General features: G+C 37.5%; 2 protein-coding genes across 2 annotated transcripts; both read right to left on the bottom strand.

The window, feature by feature from the left end:
- Positions 1 to 228: 228 nt before the first annotated feature.
- Pmp2 (peripheral myelin protein 2) lies at positions 229 to 5,924 on the bottom strand. The gene is made up of 4 exons (XM_042680689.1): positions 5,843 to 5,924; positions 3,364 to 3,536; positions 3,056 to 3,157; positions 229 to 315 (listed from the first exon to the last, which is right to left on the bottom strand). The coding sequence occupies exons 1-4, from the start codon at positions 5,913 to 5,915 to the stop codon at positions 265 to 267; spliced, it is 399 nt and encodes a 132-aa protein (XP_042536623.1). The 5' UTR covers positions 5,916 to 5,924; the 3' UTR covers positions 229 to 264.
- A 6,634-nt stretch (positions 5,925 to 12,558) lies between these two features.
- Positions 12,559 to 15,733, bottom strand: Fabp9 (fatty acid binding protein 9). Its single transcript, XM_042680690.1, has 4 exons — positions 15,661 to 15,733; positions 13,345 to 13,517; positions 12,764 to 12,865; positions 12,559 to 12,609 (listed from the first exon to the last, which is right to left on the bottom strand). Exons 1-4 carry the CDS (start codon positions 15,731 to 15,733, stop codon positions 12,559 to 12,561), a joined length of 399 nt encoding a protein of 132 aa, XP_042536624.1.
- Positions 15,734 to 18,163: the final 2,430 nt, after the last annotated feature.

Consider the following 18,163-nt stretch of genomic DNA (forward strand, 5'->3'; position numbering starts at 1 on the left):
AGACACAGCATAGATTAGATTTTTGCATAAAATTAAATGACATTATCAACTATTTAGGCATGGTTAAAATATATGCTGTAATAAAGACATGTATGCAAATTGAAAATGTTTAAATAACATTGACTTTTAGATTAATCCTCAATTTAAGTCTTTGTCAGTCTGAAATATTGGACAAAAGCAAACACAAACAAGCAAACTGGCGGGCAATCAGGTCTTGCCAAGGCAGGCAAGAGTAAATACAATTTCAACAAAGAAGTGATTTTCTCAGGCCTTCTCATAAATTCTGGTGCAGATCACGCCTTTCATCTTACATTCCTTAAAGAGGAAGAGAGATAAATAAATTTTAAAACTCAGAGACTAGTACATTTATAATAATAGTGCAAATAAAAATTTTATGAGATTAAACAGAAAAAACTGAAATGTCAATATACCAATCATCAATAATTCAGAATTATGCGCATTGAAATTGGATAGTTTTAAACAGATTCTTTAATCTGGCAATTATTTTCCTAAACTCATTGTTTTGTTTACACCAGTTATACAGAGGAGGATTTCACTGTTACATTTCCACACATTTGCAATATATTCTACTTATGTGGCAAGTTTTTAAATTAAATTTAATTAATTAATTAATTATTTTTTGTTGTTGTTGGTCCTGGGGCTTGAACTCTGGGCATGGGTGCTGTCCCTGACTTCTTTTGCTCAAGGTGAACACTCACCACTTGAGCCACAGTACTACTTCATGCTTTTTTCAGTAGTTCTTGGGAATAAGAGCCTCATGGAATTTTCTGCCCAGGTTGGCTTTAAACCATGATCCTCAGATCTCAGCCTCCTAAGAAGCTAGGATTACAGGCATGAGCCACTGGCACCTGGCTTAGTGACAAGTTTTTATAAATAATTTGTAAGCATTTAAATTTAGAAAATGTAGTTTCTAAAACCATTTATACATTTGCATTACCTGAGAAATTTTTATTTTATTTTATTTTTATTGTGAAAATATCATACAGAGGGGCTACAATTACTTGGGCAAGGTAATGAGTACATTTCTTATCAAGCATTGTTGCCTCCTCCTTTGTTTCCCCTTCCCATCCCTTCCCATCTCTGCCCTTCCTCCCTTCTACCCCCTTCACCCCTGGCCAAAGTTGTAAAGTTCATTTTTAGACTTAACGTCTTGTATATCTCATTTGTTGTAATGGGTCCACCTATATCCTTATTTAAACAATTTGTTTTTTCCCTTCCCCTCCACAAATTATACCAACATCCTGAGAAACATTTAAACATACTAAAATCCTCCCAAGAGATTGCAGTCAGTTGATCCATAATAGCACCCATATTGGAATTTACTCCCCATGCAATTACTGTGCTAAGATCTACTGTAGTCTAAGAATCAATGTGTGAGAACAAATGAGGATATTTTTGGGAGAGGATCCCAAGGGCTCAATAGCTATGTGCATATGATCATACACAATGATGCTTATTGAAATGAACTCCAAGAGGTTTTATTAAACCCTCTGTATATCACCTTTACAATACAATGTTTTTTTTTTTCCAAAAGAATGAAGGGGGAGAAACCATCAAGAAAACTATCTCAAAAGAAAAGAATCAATGAATACTAAAAGAAACATTCTGAACTTTACCTATTTACATTCAATGTATATGTTAATTGGTAAGTATGGTGTCATAGCCTTTCAAAAAATCCTCCGAGTTCATCTTATATACTTTTGTTGTCATTGTTACTTTCACTTGCTAACTAAAAGAGGTCTCCTAGGAACTGGGCTTGCATTATTGATATCATTTAAGGGAAGTAGGTATGGATTCTCTTTCTTTTATTCTCTCTCTCTCTCTCTCTCTCTCTCTCTCTCTCTCTCTTCTCTCTCTTTCTTTCCTTCTTTTTTGTGCAGTTCTGGGGCTTGAACTCAGAATCTGGGCACAGTCCCTCAGCTTTTTTTTGGGGGGGGGAATCCGGTCGTGGGGCCTGAACTCTGGGTCTGGGCGCTGTCCCTCAGCTCTTCAGCTCAAGGCTAGTGCTCTACCACTTGAGCCACAGCACCACTTCTGGCTTTTTTCTTTTTTGCTTATGTGGTGCTGAGGAATCGAACCCAGGACCTCATGCATGCAAGTGTTCTATCACTGAGCCACCTTGCCAGCCCCCCTCAGCTTTTTTTGCCGAAGGCTAGCACTCTACCATTTGAGCCACAGCCCCAACTCTGACTTTCTTGTGGTTAATTGGACATGTAAGTCTTGTGATTTTCCTGCCTGGGCTGGCTTTGAACCATGGCCCTTGGATCTCAGCCTCCTGAGTAGCTAGGATTACAGGACTGAGCCACTGGCATGCGGTTTACCATATATTCTTAAAATGTTTTGTTATTATAAAGGTCATGTACAGAGGTGTTACAGTTACATAAGTCAGGTAAACGAGTACATTTCTTTTTGGTCATCTCTGTCTCATTTTTCCTTCCTGTTCCCTTCCACAAGTTGCATAGTTAATTTTCAACATACTGTCTAGTGAGTACCACTGTTGCATTTGTTCATGCTTTTTCTTTCCATTTCTGTGCTCTCCTTATTCCCCCTACCCACCCAAAGATAAATAATAAACAAGACAAAAAGAAAACCAAATAAAAGCAAAAATAAAGAAGAATCCTCTTGTTTCCATTTCCTAGAGTTCATTTTGGTAAATATTATTTTATACAATCAGAAGCACATAGTATGACAGTCTTGAAAGCAAAAACGCTTACATATCATCAGACATTTTACAATTGAGCCTCTCAAGGTTTATTTTGCTTATAAAAGTTAGACCTGTTTTTCTCATTGTGAGTATACACTAATGATATTTATGCATGTTTTCTTTACTTTTACATTTGGGTGTTGTTATTTCTGAATGTTGGGGCCAGTACTTAAAATACTTGAAGGTGAATCTTGTATGATTTAAGTATCACTCAGCAGTTAACTCTGACTTTATCCATTTTATACCAAAGAACAAATAACATATTGAAAACAACATGATCAATTTGTTTATATAGCATTATTTCTGTATCAAAATTGGAAATATGCTTACCACTACCATTTTCCCATCTACCAACTTTCTTTTGATGGTGGTCTCTTTGCCATCCCATTTCTGTACTTGATTCAATGTACCTCTTTCCAAGGTTACAATGCTCTGTAAATACAAATTTGTGTCATTGACTTGCTAAGACTTTGCTTGATCTAAGAAGCAATTCATTCGGTCTTGAACCATTTTTATAATAGTTGTCTCATGAGAGGCACTAACTTTCAGCCCTTTTAAATGACAGCAGGAATAATTCTCAGGAATAATACTCAAGCAATTGATTGTGCCAACCTGAAGGAGAAATCTTTAAAGATTACCTTGGTTTTCCTATTGTCTGCTGTGGTTTCTTCAAATTCTTGGCCCAGTTTGAAGGTGATCTCAGTATTTTTAAAGGTACTTTCAGTTCGTATAGTTATATAATCTCCTTTCTTGCTAATGATCACATTGGGTTTGGCCAAATTTCCTAGTTTTCTGGTGGCTAACCCCACGCCTGAAAAACAAAGCAGTATTAGAATTGTGTTGATCAAAACAGTCAATCTGTGTAGACTGTAATGATCACATTCTATGCTTAGAGTGTATCAGGGGTGTGTATGGCAAGTGGTACCGCTTACATAAGGGCCTCCTCCATCCAATTAAAATGCATGGACAGCACCCAAATGTTTTAGGTTCTGTTATTCGATAAATAGTATGAGCAGACTTCTAAAAGTAAAAGTGTTGATCTGAAAGGCTGCAAATTGTCTGCTTCTGGGCAGACTTTTAAAAGTGTTCGTCTGAAGCCGGGTGCCAGTGGCTCACACCTGTAATCCCAGCTACATAGGAGGCTGAGATCTGAGGACCATGGTTCAAAGCCAGCCCACAAAAGTCTGTGAGACTCTTACCTCCAATAAACAAATAGACCGCTCAGAAAACCGGAAGTAGTGCTGTGACTCAAGTGGTAGAGCGCTCGCCTTGAGCTGAAGAGTTGAGGGACAGCACCTAAGCCCAGAGTTTAAGCCCCATGACCAACAACAAAAAAAGTATTCATCTGAGAGAGTGCAAATTATCTGCTTCTACCACCTCCAAGCCTATTTCCACTGAAAATTAATCATTACAGATGACATTTAAACACTAAAGACATTTTATTTTATACATGCAAGTATTACAGATACATATTTTAGCAAAATCTTGACATAAATACTTTGTTTCATGATATTTTCTCCTCAGTAATATATTATGGATAGATACATTGAAAAATTCTCATCTCCATCTAATCCCTAAAATTTAGTGGCTCCTAAGTCTAGCTGATATGACAAAACTATCCATCTATCATCCACATAACTACAAGTGATCATAAATTAAATGATTTTTTCAAAACTCTTCTACATTCAGATCCAAACTGTAGAGATTCGTGCAAAAAAAAAGAACTGCTACAAAAAAATATAGGAAAGACTAAAGCTCCAGTCAGTTAGAAGTACCAAATTTACTTTTCCATGTTAAACAAACTTACTTGGAAATCAAGTATGGTGGCATAGGTCTGTAATTCTAGCACTTGGGAGGCTAAAGCAGGAAGACGGCAAATTTGAGGTCAGGCTGGGCTACATAGACTGTCTCAAAACAGACAAAAGCAACCACAACAAATCAAAGCAAAACCCAACCCTAAAATCTGTACATCTGCATCTATACTAAAAAAAAGTGGCTAATAAAATTGGATGTGTTCTTCTCCCAAATCCAATTAATCTTTTCATTTAGTTTGAATGGCTCAGGACAATGTTTGTGAAACTAAATCATAATCTCTAACATAGAACCAAGACTCTACAATCACCAAGCACCAAGGAACCCTGGGAAGTCTATAATTGGAAACAATGAAATTAGAGAGTTCCTCATTGAGACTTTCTTGGATTTTGCATCTCTCTCAGCCCCATGATGAAGTTTATACATCTAACCTGTCTCACAGTATAGAACTATTCCCATAAGTTCCTGTCATTTTTCTAGACAGCAATGACCTGATTTTATTCATAGAAACTTGTACAGAAGTTATTTTGAATAAATAAGTAAAGCTACACGCATTCTGACAAGCCTGACACCTTAATGTCTTTTGACATTATTCTACAGCTCTGGAAATTTCTACAGACCCTTCACCTCTATTATGTTCATGCTTATGGAACATTCTCTAGGAATAGTATAAAATAAGTCCGTTGTAACTAATGAGTGGGTTTCCATCTCTGTTTACCGTTCTAACACCAAGAAAGTCTGGATTCCTCTAAGTTTGAGTTCATAGTTATAAACCCAGTTTTTTTCTTTTTCTATCAGCAATGCTCCTTAGGCCAGAGTGTAGAAAAAACACTTTTATTTTCCAAACTCTCTATATCTACATAGTTGTTTACCAACAGACAACCTACAGGTAAAGAGAGAGCTTTTTGTTTGCCTAAACATTAAATTTCTAAATTGAAGTTTTTCTAGGATTCAATGCCTTATTTTATGAGCTTCTGAGTTGCTCTAAAACTAGCTTTCAAGAAAGGCAGAGATTGGATGACTAGAATTTTTTTCTCTGATGCCTCCAAAGAAAAACCTATTGACCTGAAACTGCCTTTAATATCAGTGTCAGAGTTGCATGTATTAAGTCGCTTCATATTCAACTGTAATTGCCATAAATGAAATGTAAGTAAATTATCTGAGTGGCACAATGGATGAATCCCACAAGACAATTTTCTCTCAGCCCGTGTGACCTTGCCCAGCATCCTGAAGATGCTAAAAGGAAATGTCACATAGCTTTCCTAAAAAGAATCTTCGCAGCCAGAGAAATATAGCATTTCTTACCCAGAGCTTTCATGTAGTCATCGAAGTGCTCACTGGAGACAAGTTTCCAGGTGCCCAGGAATCTGTTGCTCATGGTGATGGATGAGACTTCAGCACAGCTCTAGATGGGATTCAGGAGACTGCTGTGATGCTGAGACCTCAGAAGGCTCTTTTCAAAGATGTCCAAAGCATGTGACTCTCACAGAGATCCAATGGGGAAGGGCAGTGTCAGGATGGGTGATGAATGTCTTTTCAATCACCAGCTGCCCATTCATCTGGGTGAAAGAAAAATCCCACATAATGTTTCCTTTTGTTCCCAAATAATTTTATAAAAGTGAAGGAGGGTGGTATTTGAACCTGAAAAGCATTGTGGTTAATCTGACATCTAGGCATGCTAAAGTCCTTTGCATTTTGGAAAAGATTCCATGGGTTACAGGATCATGAATGAGTGTGAGTGTGTGTGTGTGTGTGTGTGTGTGTGTGTGTGTGTGTGTGTGTTTGGCATTTCAGTCACTCTCAAGTCCTGACTCGGCACAATTAAAGAATTCCATTTCAAAAGGAAGAAAGACAAGAAAGGTCCATAAGTATTGTGATAAGAGTCTCAAATATGCTGTGGGAGAGAAACATAGGGCAGCAGTGTGTGGACGCATTCAGAGGTGAGGGAGGCTTGGCATAGTTCACATATCCCAGGCAGGGAGAGTAGGTGGACAATGAGGTCAGTCTGTCACAGTAGAGTACAGAAATTGTATTCATGTCATAGCACAAGAAGGAGCACTGTGATGGGATCTTTGACCATGGCTCAGATTTTTCATCTAAAAATATCCTTCAGTGCAAATCAAGCAGGTTCTTAGTTACTATGACAACTCCAAGTTTAAGTCATGTAAAATTAATCAATAAAGACAAGTTTCCTGAAAAAAAATAACAGTAACGGATATTAAGAGCTTACACCATCCATGCTAAGTGCTTAATATAGATTATCTCATTGAATCCTCTTCACACTAACAATTGGGGACAGTTGCTATGTTCGTTTTGTTAGTGAGGAAAACTGGAGCTTAGGGAAGTTAAGAAACTTGCTTGCAGAACTGAAATAAAGAGAGGCAGGATTTAGGACTGGGGACTTGGTTCAAGCAGTAGAGCACCATCTTAGCAAGCACAAGGCCTTGACTTTAAACCCCAGTACTTGTTAAAAAGAGAGGAGAAGGATTTGAACCTAGTATTACTGCCCAGGATCTACACTTTGAACTAATTATCTCATCAAAGACCAGACTATCAGAATCTCAGTGTTTGACCATGGGGAACAAATATAGGTCAGTTCACAACTAAGTGTCACTCAGGAATGCATAAAGGCTGCCACACCTTCCTAGCTGGTCTTCTACACCAGCACTGATACTGATTGTTAGACAACTTGATTGCACCAAGTTTTATATGTTTGCCACACAAGTTGGCACTCTTCACCTAAATAGGAATAAAAAAAAAAAAATCAAACGTTCAGTTTCCTTATAACAAATCATTGGCTTAAAGGGCCTGGGATTCTGAAGCCAATGTATGGGTCCAAATGCCAGATTAGAGCCATAAAAAACATTCAGACTGAACCAGGCTTGAGATATGAAGAAATTCATCAGTACCTTATGAGAAAGGATGAATAACAAGCACCACAATTACTTTAGAGCTTCATGCTATTTAGAATTGAACTAAATGTTAGCTAAAATATAGTGTTGAAAAGTATGGATTCAGTTCTCTTTTCAGAATTTATTTCCCAGGTAAATTCCCAAGATAGAAGGAAGTTATTTGAATCATACACTGAAAAGTACATTTAAAGATCCAAAGAAAATGGGTAAAGAAAGCATGTTCTATACATGAGTTGTATATATCCTTTCTATGTTGTTTTCAAGCTATATCCTGTTGTATATTTGGAAAAGAAGTAAGGAAACTATTGTATAGAAAAGAACAAAGTACTCAGGATCTTCCAGTTGCAAAAATATTTATTCAGAGACATCAACTTTCCTCCTTTAATTAAACTTGTTCTCTAGTTAGGAAAACAGACATTAAGTTCAGAGACATGATAATTATGCTCCTGTATTGTTTGGAGATGCACATAGTAAGAATGCAATTAAAGAGTCAGATTGACTATGACAATGTAGGAAGATACTTTGTGTAGTTTCTTAGACATAGTCAGGGATAATGATCTGCTTTATCATTAGAATGTAGCTACATCTTAGCTACTCAGGAGGTTGAGACCTAAGGGTCTTGGTTTGAAGACAACCTGGGCAGAAAAGTCCCTGTGAGACTCTTATCTCCAATTAACCACTCAAAGACTAGAAGTGGCTCTGTAGCTCAAAGTGGTAGAGTGCTAGACTTGAACAAAAGAGCTCAGGACATTGCCTAGGCCCTGAGTTCAAGCCCCACAATCATCACCACTAACAAAAAGAATGTAGCTACTGGGGCATAGAACTTTGGGTCTGGTAATCTATATCTCTTCTTTCACGTTTCAAATAAGTGCTTTTTTGTAAGTGTAAGGATACCAAGATTAAAATTTCTTATAACCAATTATTGCTTGTAATTGCCTCAGTGATCAGTACGTAGACAATCTTTTGGTTACTATGGTGATGATTTCATTTATGCTATCCTCAAAGGCAGTTAACAGCCTTTCTTTGTTGAGTGAAAAAAAGATGGAAGATGTAGTTTGTTTCCTCTGAACAATGTAATTAGCTTTATTTTTTGCTTCCCACAGCTGATCTACTCCTTTCGTATTTGCTGTAACACTTTCAAAATACATCCAAGTAGGTTGGTTAGCACAAAAAGCTGTTGAGACACTTTTAGGACTCTGCCTTTGGTTTTCAGGTTACTTATGGAAGAAATACTCTCTTAAAATTATTCATCTATAAAGCACAATAAAAACGTGTGTCCATAGCATTTCATGAGGAACAAATAAAAATTCATAGGTCAGATGAATTTTGAATGTTTTTTTAATTTAATTTAATTTTATTTGTGAACATACTGTACAGAGGGGTTACAATTACTGAATGTTTTTTTTTCCCTAGCAACCTGCTCCGTTTCCCACTTTATTCCTTGATTGTGTCATATAATTCTTTTGCAATAATTGAGAGAGTATAAGGGTTGGGAAAGAGAGTATAATTTGCATATTATCTTTTTATATAGAACAAGAGAGATGAAGTTAGGTTAGAAAAATCAATATGCTTTTATGTAACTGTCCCCTTCCTACTCCTCCCCTCTCCTCCCTCCTCTCTTCTCCTCTCCTCTCCCTATTTTCCTCTCCTCTCTTCTCTTTCATTCTCTTCTCTTCCCTTCTCTGATCTTCTTTCTCTCTTCTTTTCTTGTCCAATACCAGAACTTGAACTATATGCTTCCTGATCTTTCGTCTTTACTCAGCAAATTTTTCTCACAGCTGGCACTCTACCACTCGAGCCCTGTTTTCAGCCCATTTTTTTTTTCCACCCGGCTAATTGGAATTAGAATCCTGAAGACGTTTCTTTGCTGGGCTAGCTTCAAGCTGCTGAGATTCTTAGATCTTGTCTCCTGTGTGGCTAGAATTATAGGTGTGAGTCCGTGGAACCTAGCTTGTATTTTCTTTTATTCAGCTAACTTGACCCTTTATTCTCTCAAACTACTGAAACTAGATTTGTAGTTACATTCCCCATCTATATGTGCATATTTGGTGATACATTGTAAACAAATGGGATTTCTTGAATTTTGTATGAATTTTGAGTTGCGCTGATTACTGCAATAAATGCCAAGGTATCCGTGGTGAAGTTCCGTGAAAGGGCTTCTGTTCTGTGGGGAATTTTCCTCCATGGGGTTACTTTGGGCTTTTTCAGGCCCCTAGGTCTCAAGTCCTTCTTCAAGCAGGGTGACACAGATTGAGTTTACTACTCTTAATCCACAATGGCATTATCACTCAAAAAGATTACATTGCAAAAAAAACCAAAATAGTCACAAGTCTCAGTGCAGACAGTAGAGAGGGACTGAGCAGTTTGTGTCATGGCTTGCAGACTGCTTAGCAATAACACTGTACTGAGGCAAGCTCTGTATTTGTCAATTAACCATTGGAAGACAGAAATCTATTTCACAAGTAAAACAGAATCCATCCTCCCCAGTTGATTTTCTGAAAGTCTATTCTACAAACTGCTTCTTGCACAGGCTCTGTCGGGAGACTCCCTGACTGGGACTTCGGCCACATGATCACCAGTGAGTGACATTGTTCCTTCTCTTCCCATTCTCATTCCTTTAACATCTCAGAAGGAGAGACCAGGGAAAACAGTGTGCTGAAGGATTTCTTGGAAGACTCCTTTTCAGGTCTCCTTAACCCTCACCACTCTCTGTGAAGTAGATAAGAAGCCAGAATTCACCAGCAAAGGAGAAAGGTAAGGTGGTTAACCACCTGTTAACAACCTTAACAGCTCATGCAAACTATCATAGAGCCGTCAATGGCAGAAGATGCATCAGGTCCAGTTCTGATGGGCCCTCAAACTCCCTTCTACCTCACTGCAGATGTCTCTGGGGCAATATAGGAGTCTTGTCCTATCAGTGGGACTAATAGTGAGGTCATCTCATCCCACCTTCTTGGAAAAAAGGACACAAGGCTTGGATCCCAAACTTCAAAAGGGAAACATTTGATTTCCTCTTAAATATTCAAATCAGAAACGGTAACCACATGTCACTTTTGGGGCAGGTGATGTCCTGATAATTCATCCTAAGATTCTGTTTGTCTTTTGTTATTACCTTTGGGATAGTTGATATCTTTTTATAACCAGTGAAGAAAACTACGTTATTTTATGTTTACTGCACTTTTGGTACAAAAAGTATGAATATTAAGTATCACTATGATTGTTCAAAACAAATTGTTTCTCTCAATGATTTAGAAAATAAAGTAAATCTATTAGTGATTTAACTGTTGTGTAACAATAAAGGAAATCTAGTGAGTTATTCTTGGATAGTAACAGTAATGACGGCTTTAGTATGGTTAATTTGTTTGGAAAATGAATACTTCCTTTAAATGTTAGTGTGGATCTGAAGTATAATGTGATTTATTATTATGTTACTCAGGCTAAAACAAATTTAAAATAAAATGTATTTTTGTGGTTTATAAAAGCTATTTCCAGATCTTTAATTTCAAATGATCTTGGAGACTAAGTACATAATGGCTCTTTATTAATCAAAGCACTAGAATGAAAAGTCTCATTGTCATGCTTCTTCTATACCAGAGTTCCTAAGAGGGAAAACAAGCCAGGTGGGTTGTCTGTTATTGCTCCCAGCCTGTGCCCAGCACCAAGCCCACCACTCCACCACAGAAGCACATGCTCTCAAGACTAATACCAAAGCCTTTCATTTGGCCAAGAAGTCTCTCATAGCCCAATTCCTTACTTTAGCCTTTTTGTTAATTACTATTCAATATCACCTTACTAAGGTGACCATACCCCTCAGTTTGCCTGGAACCCACTCCCCACTCATGCCTGCTTCTTAGATGTAACTCACAGTAGTGTTCCTTTCCACTTTTCACTTCGTTCCTATGTTGGATAACAGATTGCATGGATATTTTTACCATGTTTCATTTGAAACATAGCACTTAGGATTTACGTTTGTTCCATTTCTATTTTTCAATTAAGGTATAATTTTGCTTCCTTTTCCTCCAACTGCTCTAGAAAGCTTCTAATTTTAAGATTTTATTCTTTCATTTTACCTCCACTGCCCTGTTTACCCTGAACTCTGAGAGTATGTACACCTAGTAGCTTCATTTGGTGAAACCACTGAGAGACTCATGCCGTTCTTACAGTTATAGTCTCACAAGACATTTAGAAATTCATGGCTAGCATCTAATAAAAATGTCATTGTTCAAGAGTTAAGCTGTAAATTGTGGTGACATGTGACTAATCTGAATCCCTGAAAAATGCATTTATGGAGAAGAGAGATAATAACTATTTCAAACATTTCTGTCATAACACAGTGTTCAATACTATTTTGTGCTCTGTATGGCTGCCTATCTACCATTATCATCTAACCCATCTATTATCTGTGTGTGTGTGTGTGTGTGTGTGTGTGTGTGTACCAATAGTGGGTCTTGAACTCAGGGCTTGGAGCTCTTGCTTTTTTCCTCTTAAGGCTGGTGCTCCACTACTTGAGCCATAGATCCATTTTCAGCTTTTTGCTGGTTAACTAGAAACCAGAGTCTCTCAAATTAGTCTTCTCAGACTGGCTTTGAACTGCAATCTTTAGATCTCAACTTCCTAAGTAGCTAAGATTATAAGCTTGAGCCACTGGGGCCTGGCACCATCCCACCTAGCATCTTAAGCATGATTAGACTTGTATGAAGTCAGCAATGCTGATTTTTTTCTTTTTGGCATCTGTGCTGCTTGAAGTAGACTTCAATGATACAATGATATGCCTCTCCTTTGAGGTCACATGGATTTCCTCATGACTATGACATATGGCATTCCTAAATAGAATGGGCCAGTGGAAGGAACTCAAAGCCTATGCTAAGTGGTCAGAGGACAGAGAAGTGCTGTTACATTCATGCCACAGGCAAGTAGCTTCTTGCCTCTCCCGTACTCCAGACTTGCCTTGATCTCTTTTATCAAGTAGCTCCAAAACTGCACTTAATTTGATGCTTTTATTGAGCAAATTCGTAAAGAGAATTTTTTGATCACTATCCCTGAGGCCTTCTGTCTTCAAGTATCTTTTTTTTTTTTTTTTTGTCAGCAAGTTCCCATTGAACCCTTTCTTCATGCTTTCTCATAGATTCTGGTGCTGACAATATCATTCATGGTACATTCCTAAAAGAAAGAGAAGAACCTATTACATTTGATTGTTAACTGGTGAGACTTACCTTGTCCCCCAGACCAATTCTGGATACAAAAACAACAGAGTACCTTTTTAGGCACGTATGGAATAGGAGCACAGAAAAAATTAAATTTAGAGAAAACTCACCACTACCATTTTTCCGTCTACAATTTTTCTCTTTATTGTCGTTTCTTTGCCAAGCCATTTTTGGACATGAATCATTGTGCCACTGTCTAATATGATGATGCTCTATAAGCACAAGAATAAATCAGTTGCAGTAATAATTGGCTACAAACCTTCTACACCTTTTAATTTAGAACTTGAAATTCAGTTCTATAAAATCCTCCCCTTGGTTCTTGTCATGATTAAGAACTCTCAAACATAGAAGAATTCTTGAGATTATTCAACTAATGTTCTCTCTTAGGTAAAGTTTTTAAGCTCTTTATGCCTAATAACTGTTTTTTGTGTTCCTGTATAATATTTTATATGTAGAAAAGTGAGAAAGAAAAGTGAGAATGTGAAAGTGCTAGCTCTAATAAACCATCAGAGTAATTAACAAAAGAAATTACTTAACAGATGTGCAAATATTAAACAAGCCCAAACTGACTTGGTGATAAATCAAACTGCATACATTAACCCATAACTAGTCATCTTGAGTCCCCCTACCCACCTACACCCCACCCCACCCCGATTATTGGAGACATCAGGAAGACTTAATTATCACTAACCTTTACTTTCCGGTTGTCTGCAGTAGTTTCATCAAACGCTTCCCCCAGTTTGAAAGAAATCTCAGTGTTTGTGAGAGAACTTTCTGTCCGCATGGTCACTGTTCCTCCATTGACACTAATACTGACACTTGGTTTCACTAACCCTGCTACATTCCGGGCAGCAAAATTCACTCCTGTAAGACAGCAAAAGCTAGAGATCTCTTTCAGATATTTAGGAAAATGGTTTTTTTTTAAAGCATTTTGGAAATCTATTTTTAAAGAATGCATAGTTCTTACATTAAAGTTTTGGATAACATGAATAACATTTTTTGAATGCTTGCTTTATACATTATCTGGATTCATCCAGATCCTCCCAAAGTATAAGGTATAGTTAGACATTGTTTGTGACATTTCAAAAAGCTAATTTCACATCCTGAGACTATTGTGTTTCATCCCAAATGTCTACTTATGTGGTACCTTTCAGGAGATCAAATGCTTGCTCTTTATCTCACAGAAACTTAAGTTTTTGGCCTAGAGCCTGACTCTTTTGTTCAAGTTAGGGATTTGCATCATCATCAAGCTTAAATCCTACAGTAGGGGTAGAAAACATAACTCCTCCTCTTGCTATTTCCTGTTCATACATATTTTGGAAGCAGTATTAAGTGGATTGCAAAGAACAAGAAAGTTAAAATCTGGGCTTTGATTTTTGACACCTTCAAGCTTGGGCCTGTTTTCCTTCAGCTTTTCTCATGGTAAAATGCATGTAAGTAGCGTTTGACCTGCAGCTGTGCAGGGATCTAAGGGAAGGACTTAGCCTACTACTGGCACAGAGTTAGTGTTCATAGTTATTTCTCCTGTTCTGCCATGCTAACTAATCCAGCTTCCCGTCAACACAAGTACTACACAGTCTCAAGTTCTGTTATATCCTGACATTTTCAGTCAAAAGAAGTGAATATACAAATTCATGAAGACATGGATTACTCTTTAATACTCTGAGATAATTAATATGGATTGTGAAAGAGGAACAAATCTTCATTGATAAGCACACTGTCTTCTTTTTTTGGGGGGGGAGGGTATGGTGGTGGGGCCTGAACTCTGGGCCTGGGTGCTGTCCCTCTGCTCTTCAGCTCAAGGCTAGCACTTCTACCACTTGAGCCACAGCCCCACTTCTTGCTTTTTTCTTTTTGCTTATGTGGTGCTGAGGAATCGAACCCAGGGCCTAATGAATGCAAAGCAAGCACTCTACCACTGAGTCACCTTCCCAGCCCCACTGTCTTCTTATTATTGAAAATAAAGAATTATTGTTTCAATGTCTAGCTTGAGTAATTATATTATTAATTATTGTGAGCCTCCATGATCAATCTTAGCAAACTAAAAATAGTGGAAAAATCCACAGCTTTGTGTAGAGTTTATTATTATAAGATCATTTTTAATTAAATAGAAAAAATAAGTAACTTTTTAGTATTAATAAAAATATGACTATTAGAAACCCAATTCACGATAGTTAATATTTGGCCTCTTAGCTTGAATTTGCTATAAAGGGCAGACAGGGTTTATACTTCTGAGAAATATGAAATGATCAGACAGGTCAATAAATAAAAATATTCTATTTCTTCCACCCAAATTAGGAGTTTTTCAAAATGATGTTTTAAATGTCTCACATGAATGAAAATTCTAAATAATTAAGTAGAAACTGTTTCTCTTCTCTTAAAGTTATAGCTTAAAGCAAACCATAAAATAAATTCAATTAATAAATGTAACTTTAAATAGTTATCACTGCCTACAAATTTGAGGCTGGAAAAAAACTATTTAATTAAATGACCAAAGAGAAGCTATATATATATAGATCAGCATAAAGTATTTCCACAAAAGGATAAATGGATCCTGATTTAGGTACCTATTTCAATGACACAATTATAACTACTAAGAAGGAAAGGTCAGCCAGGCACCAGTGGCTCATTCCTGTAATCTCAGCTACTCAGGAGGCTGAGATCTGAAGATTGTGGTATAAAGCCAGCCTGAGCAGGAGACTCTGTGTGACTTTTACCTCCCCTAAACTACAAAACCAAACCCGAAAGCTTGAAGTGGAGCTATGGCTCCAGTGTAGAGTGCTACCTTTGAGAGAAAAAAAAAGTGTGTGCTCAGGCCCTTGAGTTCACCCTAGAACAACCAGTATCCCCCCCACACCTCAGTAGTATTAATAAGAAATAAGAACATAAACTTTGTTAATCTTATAAATATAATCCAGAATTATAGGGAAATTTGTTGTAAAATGCAAACCCAATCACATCTGAAAACCCCTCGCCACTTCCAAAATTGAATCAAGACATTTCTCACCCAGCTCTTTCATGTACTCCTCAAAGTTTTCACTGGAGACCAGGTTCCAGGTTCCCAGGAAGGGCTCAATCATCATAGGAGGTGCTCTGAGTAAAGGCACTCACAACCGAAGACCAGAGGAGTGTGGGGCAGCATGGTGCCACAGCGGCTTCATTTAAATGAAATTTTTGCCATGTGATGCTTCGAAAGTGGCCAATGGGAAGCAGCAACTCGAAGGTCCTGGGCACCTGGCATTTGACTCATTTTATTTATCTCCGAATTAAGAGACACAAAATTAATATGTGAAGTTTAATTCAGGTCAATGATTATAGCTCTTAGCTAAGGGATTTACACCCAAGAGTCACCTGATAAATATTACTGTGAGATTTTCAATGTAGCCTTTTAAACAATAAATGAGTGACCCTGAGGGAATATTCAGCTGTCTGATGAACACCTGACTGAGATGTTTTTCCACTCAAAATAAAGATCTCCTTCCTTTGTTAGCCTCAGCTGTTTTGTTTTTGTTTTTGGCTTGGGCAAATCCCCTCTTCATTAAAATATCTTCCCTTCCCTCCCTTGCAGGGTTGATGTAGTGATATTTGTAACATGACTGAAATGACTACAATGACTTGGAGTGAGGTGTAGTGTATTATTACTATTATCATTGTTGTCAATCAAGGGTAGTTGAGGACTGAGAAAAAAGTAATAATTATCACTGAGTAGATGGCATTGCACTTTAGAAAGAAGGGAGAGACAATGCCTAGAAAGTCTTTCAGAATTATAAAGTACTTTGCACTTAAAAGGTATCATTTGAAAATTGAAAGTAAGTTTTAGGAGGATTTTTCTTTTGTACTGCTCCTGGGGCTTGAACTCAGGGATTGGGCACTGTTCCTGAGCTTCTTTTGCTCAAGGTTAGCACTCCACTACTTAAGCCACAGCACTATTTTGGCTTTTGGGGAGTTTATTAGAGATAAGAGTCTCAGAGACTTTCTTGTCCAGGCTGGCCTCAACCTCTTGAATAGCTAGGATTACATGCATGAACCACCAGTGCCCAGCAAATTTTGGGAAGAGGAAAAGGATGTTTGAGATCTATGTTCTAAAGGGAAAACAAAGTCAGTGAATAAATCAAGTTTCTATGCAATTACTTCTGAAGTTATGTTCTACAATCTAAGCAATAGAAATAAACGTGGCAAGCTGATTTGAATCAAGGTTCTTAGATTTACATCACAACTCTGGGCTTCTGCTGTTTAGAAGATGCTGGAAAGCGAGAGGCTCAGGGAACAGAAGAATAATCATACTTTTATTTGCTTTATGTCAAAGATTCCTTTAATTCTGAAAAACACCTATTTATCCCATCTCTTTATGGACAAAGAGAACAAGAGATTTATGTGTAGGTACCACAAAATAATAACTTAAGTGGGATAAATAACTACTTTTGAAGACTTGTATAACATTATGTCTTTATAAGTGGACCAATTATTGAGAAGATGAAGAGAGAAAAATAAAGTTAAAAACCCTAGGATAATTTCATACTTATGTCCCATCAGACTTATGGGTCATCAAAGGTATACTCAAATATGATACTAAAGTAGAGAGCTCCCTTTCCTGGTGTCAGGCATGTATGCAATCTTGTTGAAGGACAGTGAGAGTGCATGGCTAAGCATACTGGCCAGTGGGGTCGTGAGACATTTGCATCTTTGTTGTTCTGCTTCTCCTGTCATCGTCTCAGAAGTCAGTCCTGTGGTCCATTTTACAAGTCAGTTGGCCCACGTGACAAAGGGGAAGATTCAACATCTGGCTTCTCAAAAATTCTCAACACATGGAAGGGAGTCAGAGGGAAGAACCTCTAGTCCTTCTCTGTACGCTTTGTACATCACAGCAACATGGCTACATCCATTGTTGAGTTCAACTCCAAGATGAAGCCAGACAGGATGGCAGAATAAAGAAGTGGAAAAAAAATGCTTTACTTCTGGAAGATCTATGATATGAGAACATAAATATCATTATTCATTAAATAATTTGGGCCAGGAGCTGGTGGTTCACATCTGTAATCATAGCTACATAGGAGGCTGAGATCCGGAATACCATGACTCAAGATGAGAAAAGTCCAAGACTCCTTTCCAAAGTAACCAGCAAAAAGCCAAGCTAGAGATGTGATGCAAGTGGCAGAGCTCCAGTTGAACAAGCAAGATGAGCAGCGTGAGGCACAGGATTCAAACTCTGATACTGGCAAAAATAATGTATCTGAGATTTTGTGACTTGCTAATTAAGCCTGCACAATGGATACACGTTTGAAATAGCTTCACAAAATGGTTAATTGTCCTGTTTCAGGTACAGAACCAGCCCATCTTCCCAGATCTGTCTCTAACTTATTTTCTTCCTTGATGATTCAGTCTCGAATTCATTGACCTCCTATTATGTGATACAACGAGACCTTTATATATTGGAGAACATAATTCATTGAATTGCAGCAAGATATTCCTTAGCTGCATCAGGAACTATTCTCAAATCAGCAAGAAAAGAC

The sequence above is a fragment of the Dipodomys spectabilis genome, unplaced genomic scaffold, assembly GCF_019054845.1.
Source record: "Dipodomys spectabilis isolate Male_0828 unplaced genomic scaffold, ASM1905484v1 ptg000063l, whole genome shotgun sequence".
NCBI lineage: Eukaryota > Metazoa > Chordata > Mammalia > Rodentia > Heteromyidae > Dipodomys > Dipodomys spectabilis.

Coding starts and splice junctions, on each gene's coding strand:
- Fabp9 (XM_042680690.1), bottom strand. CDS start 15,733: ATGATTGAGCCCTTCCTGGGAACCTGGAACCTGGTCTCCAGTGAAAAC. Junction 13,518..15,660: donor GGAGTACATGAAAGAGCTGG/GTGAGAAATGTC, acceptor GCTGTCTTACAG/GAGTGAATTTTGCTGCCCGG. Junction 12,866..13,344: donor CAGACAACCGGAAAGTAAAG/GTTAGTGATAAT, acceptor TTGTGCTTATAG/AGCATCATCATATTAGACAG.
- Pmp2 (XM_042680689.1), bottom strand. CDS start 5,915: ATGAGCAACAGATTCCTGGGCACCTGGAAACTTGTCTCCAGTGAGCAC. Junction 3,537..5,842: donor TGACTACATGAAAGCTCTGG/GTAAGAAATGCT, acceptor TTTGTTTTTCAG/GCGTGGGGTTAGCCACCAGA. Junction 316..3,055: donor TAGATGGGAAAATGGTAGTG/GTAAGCATATTT, acceptor TTCCTCTTTAAG/GAATGTAAGATGAAAGGCGT.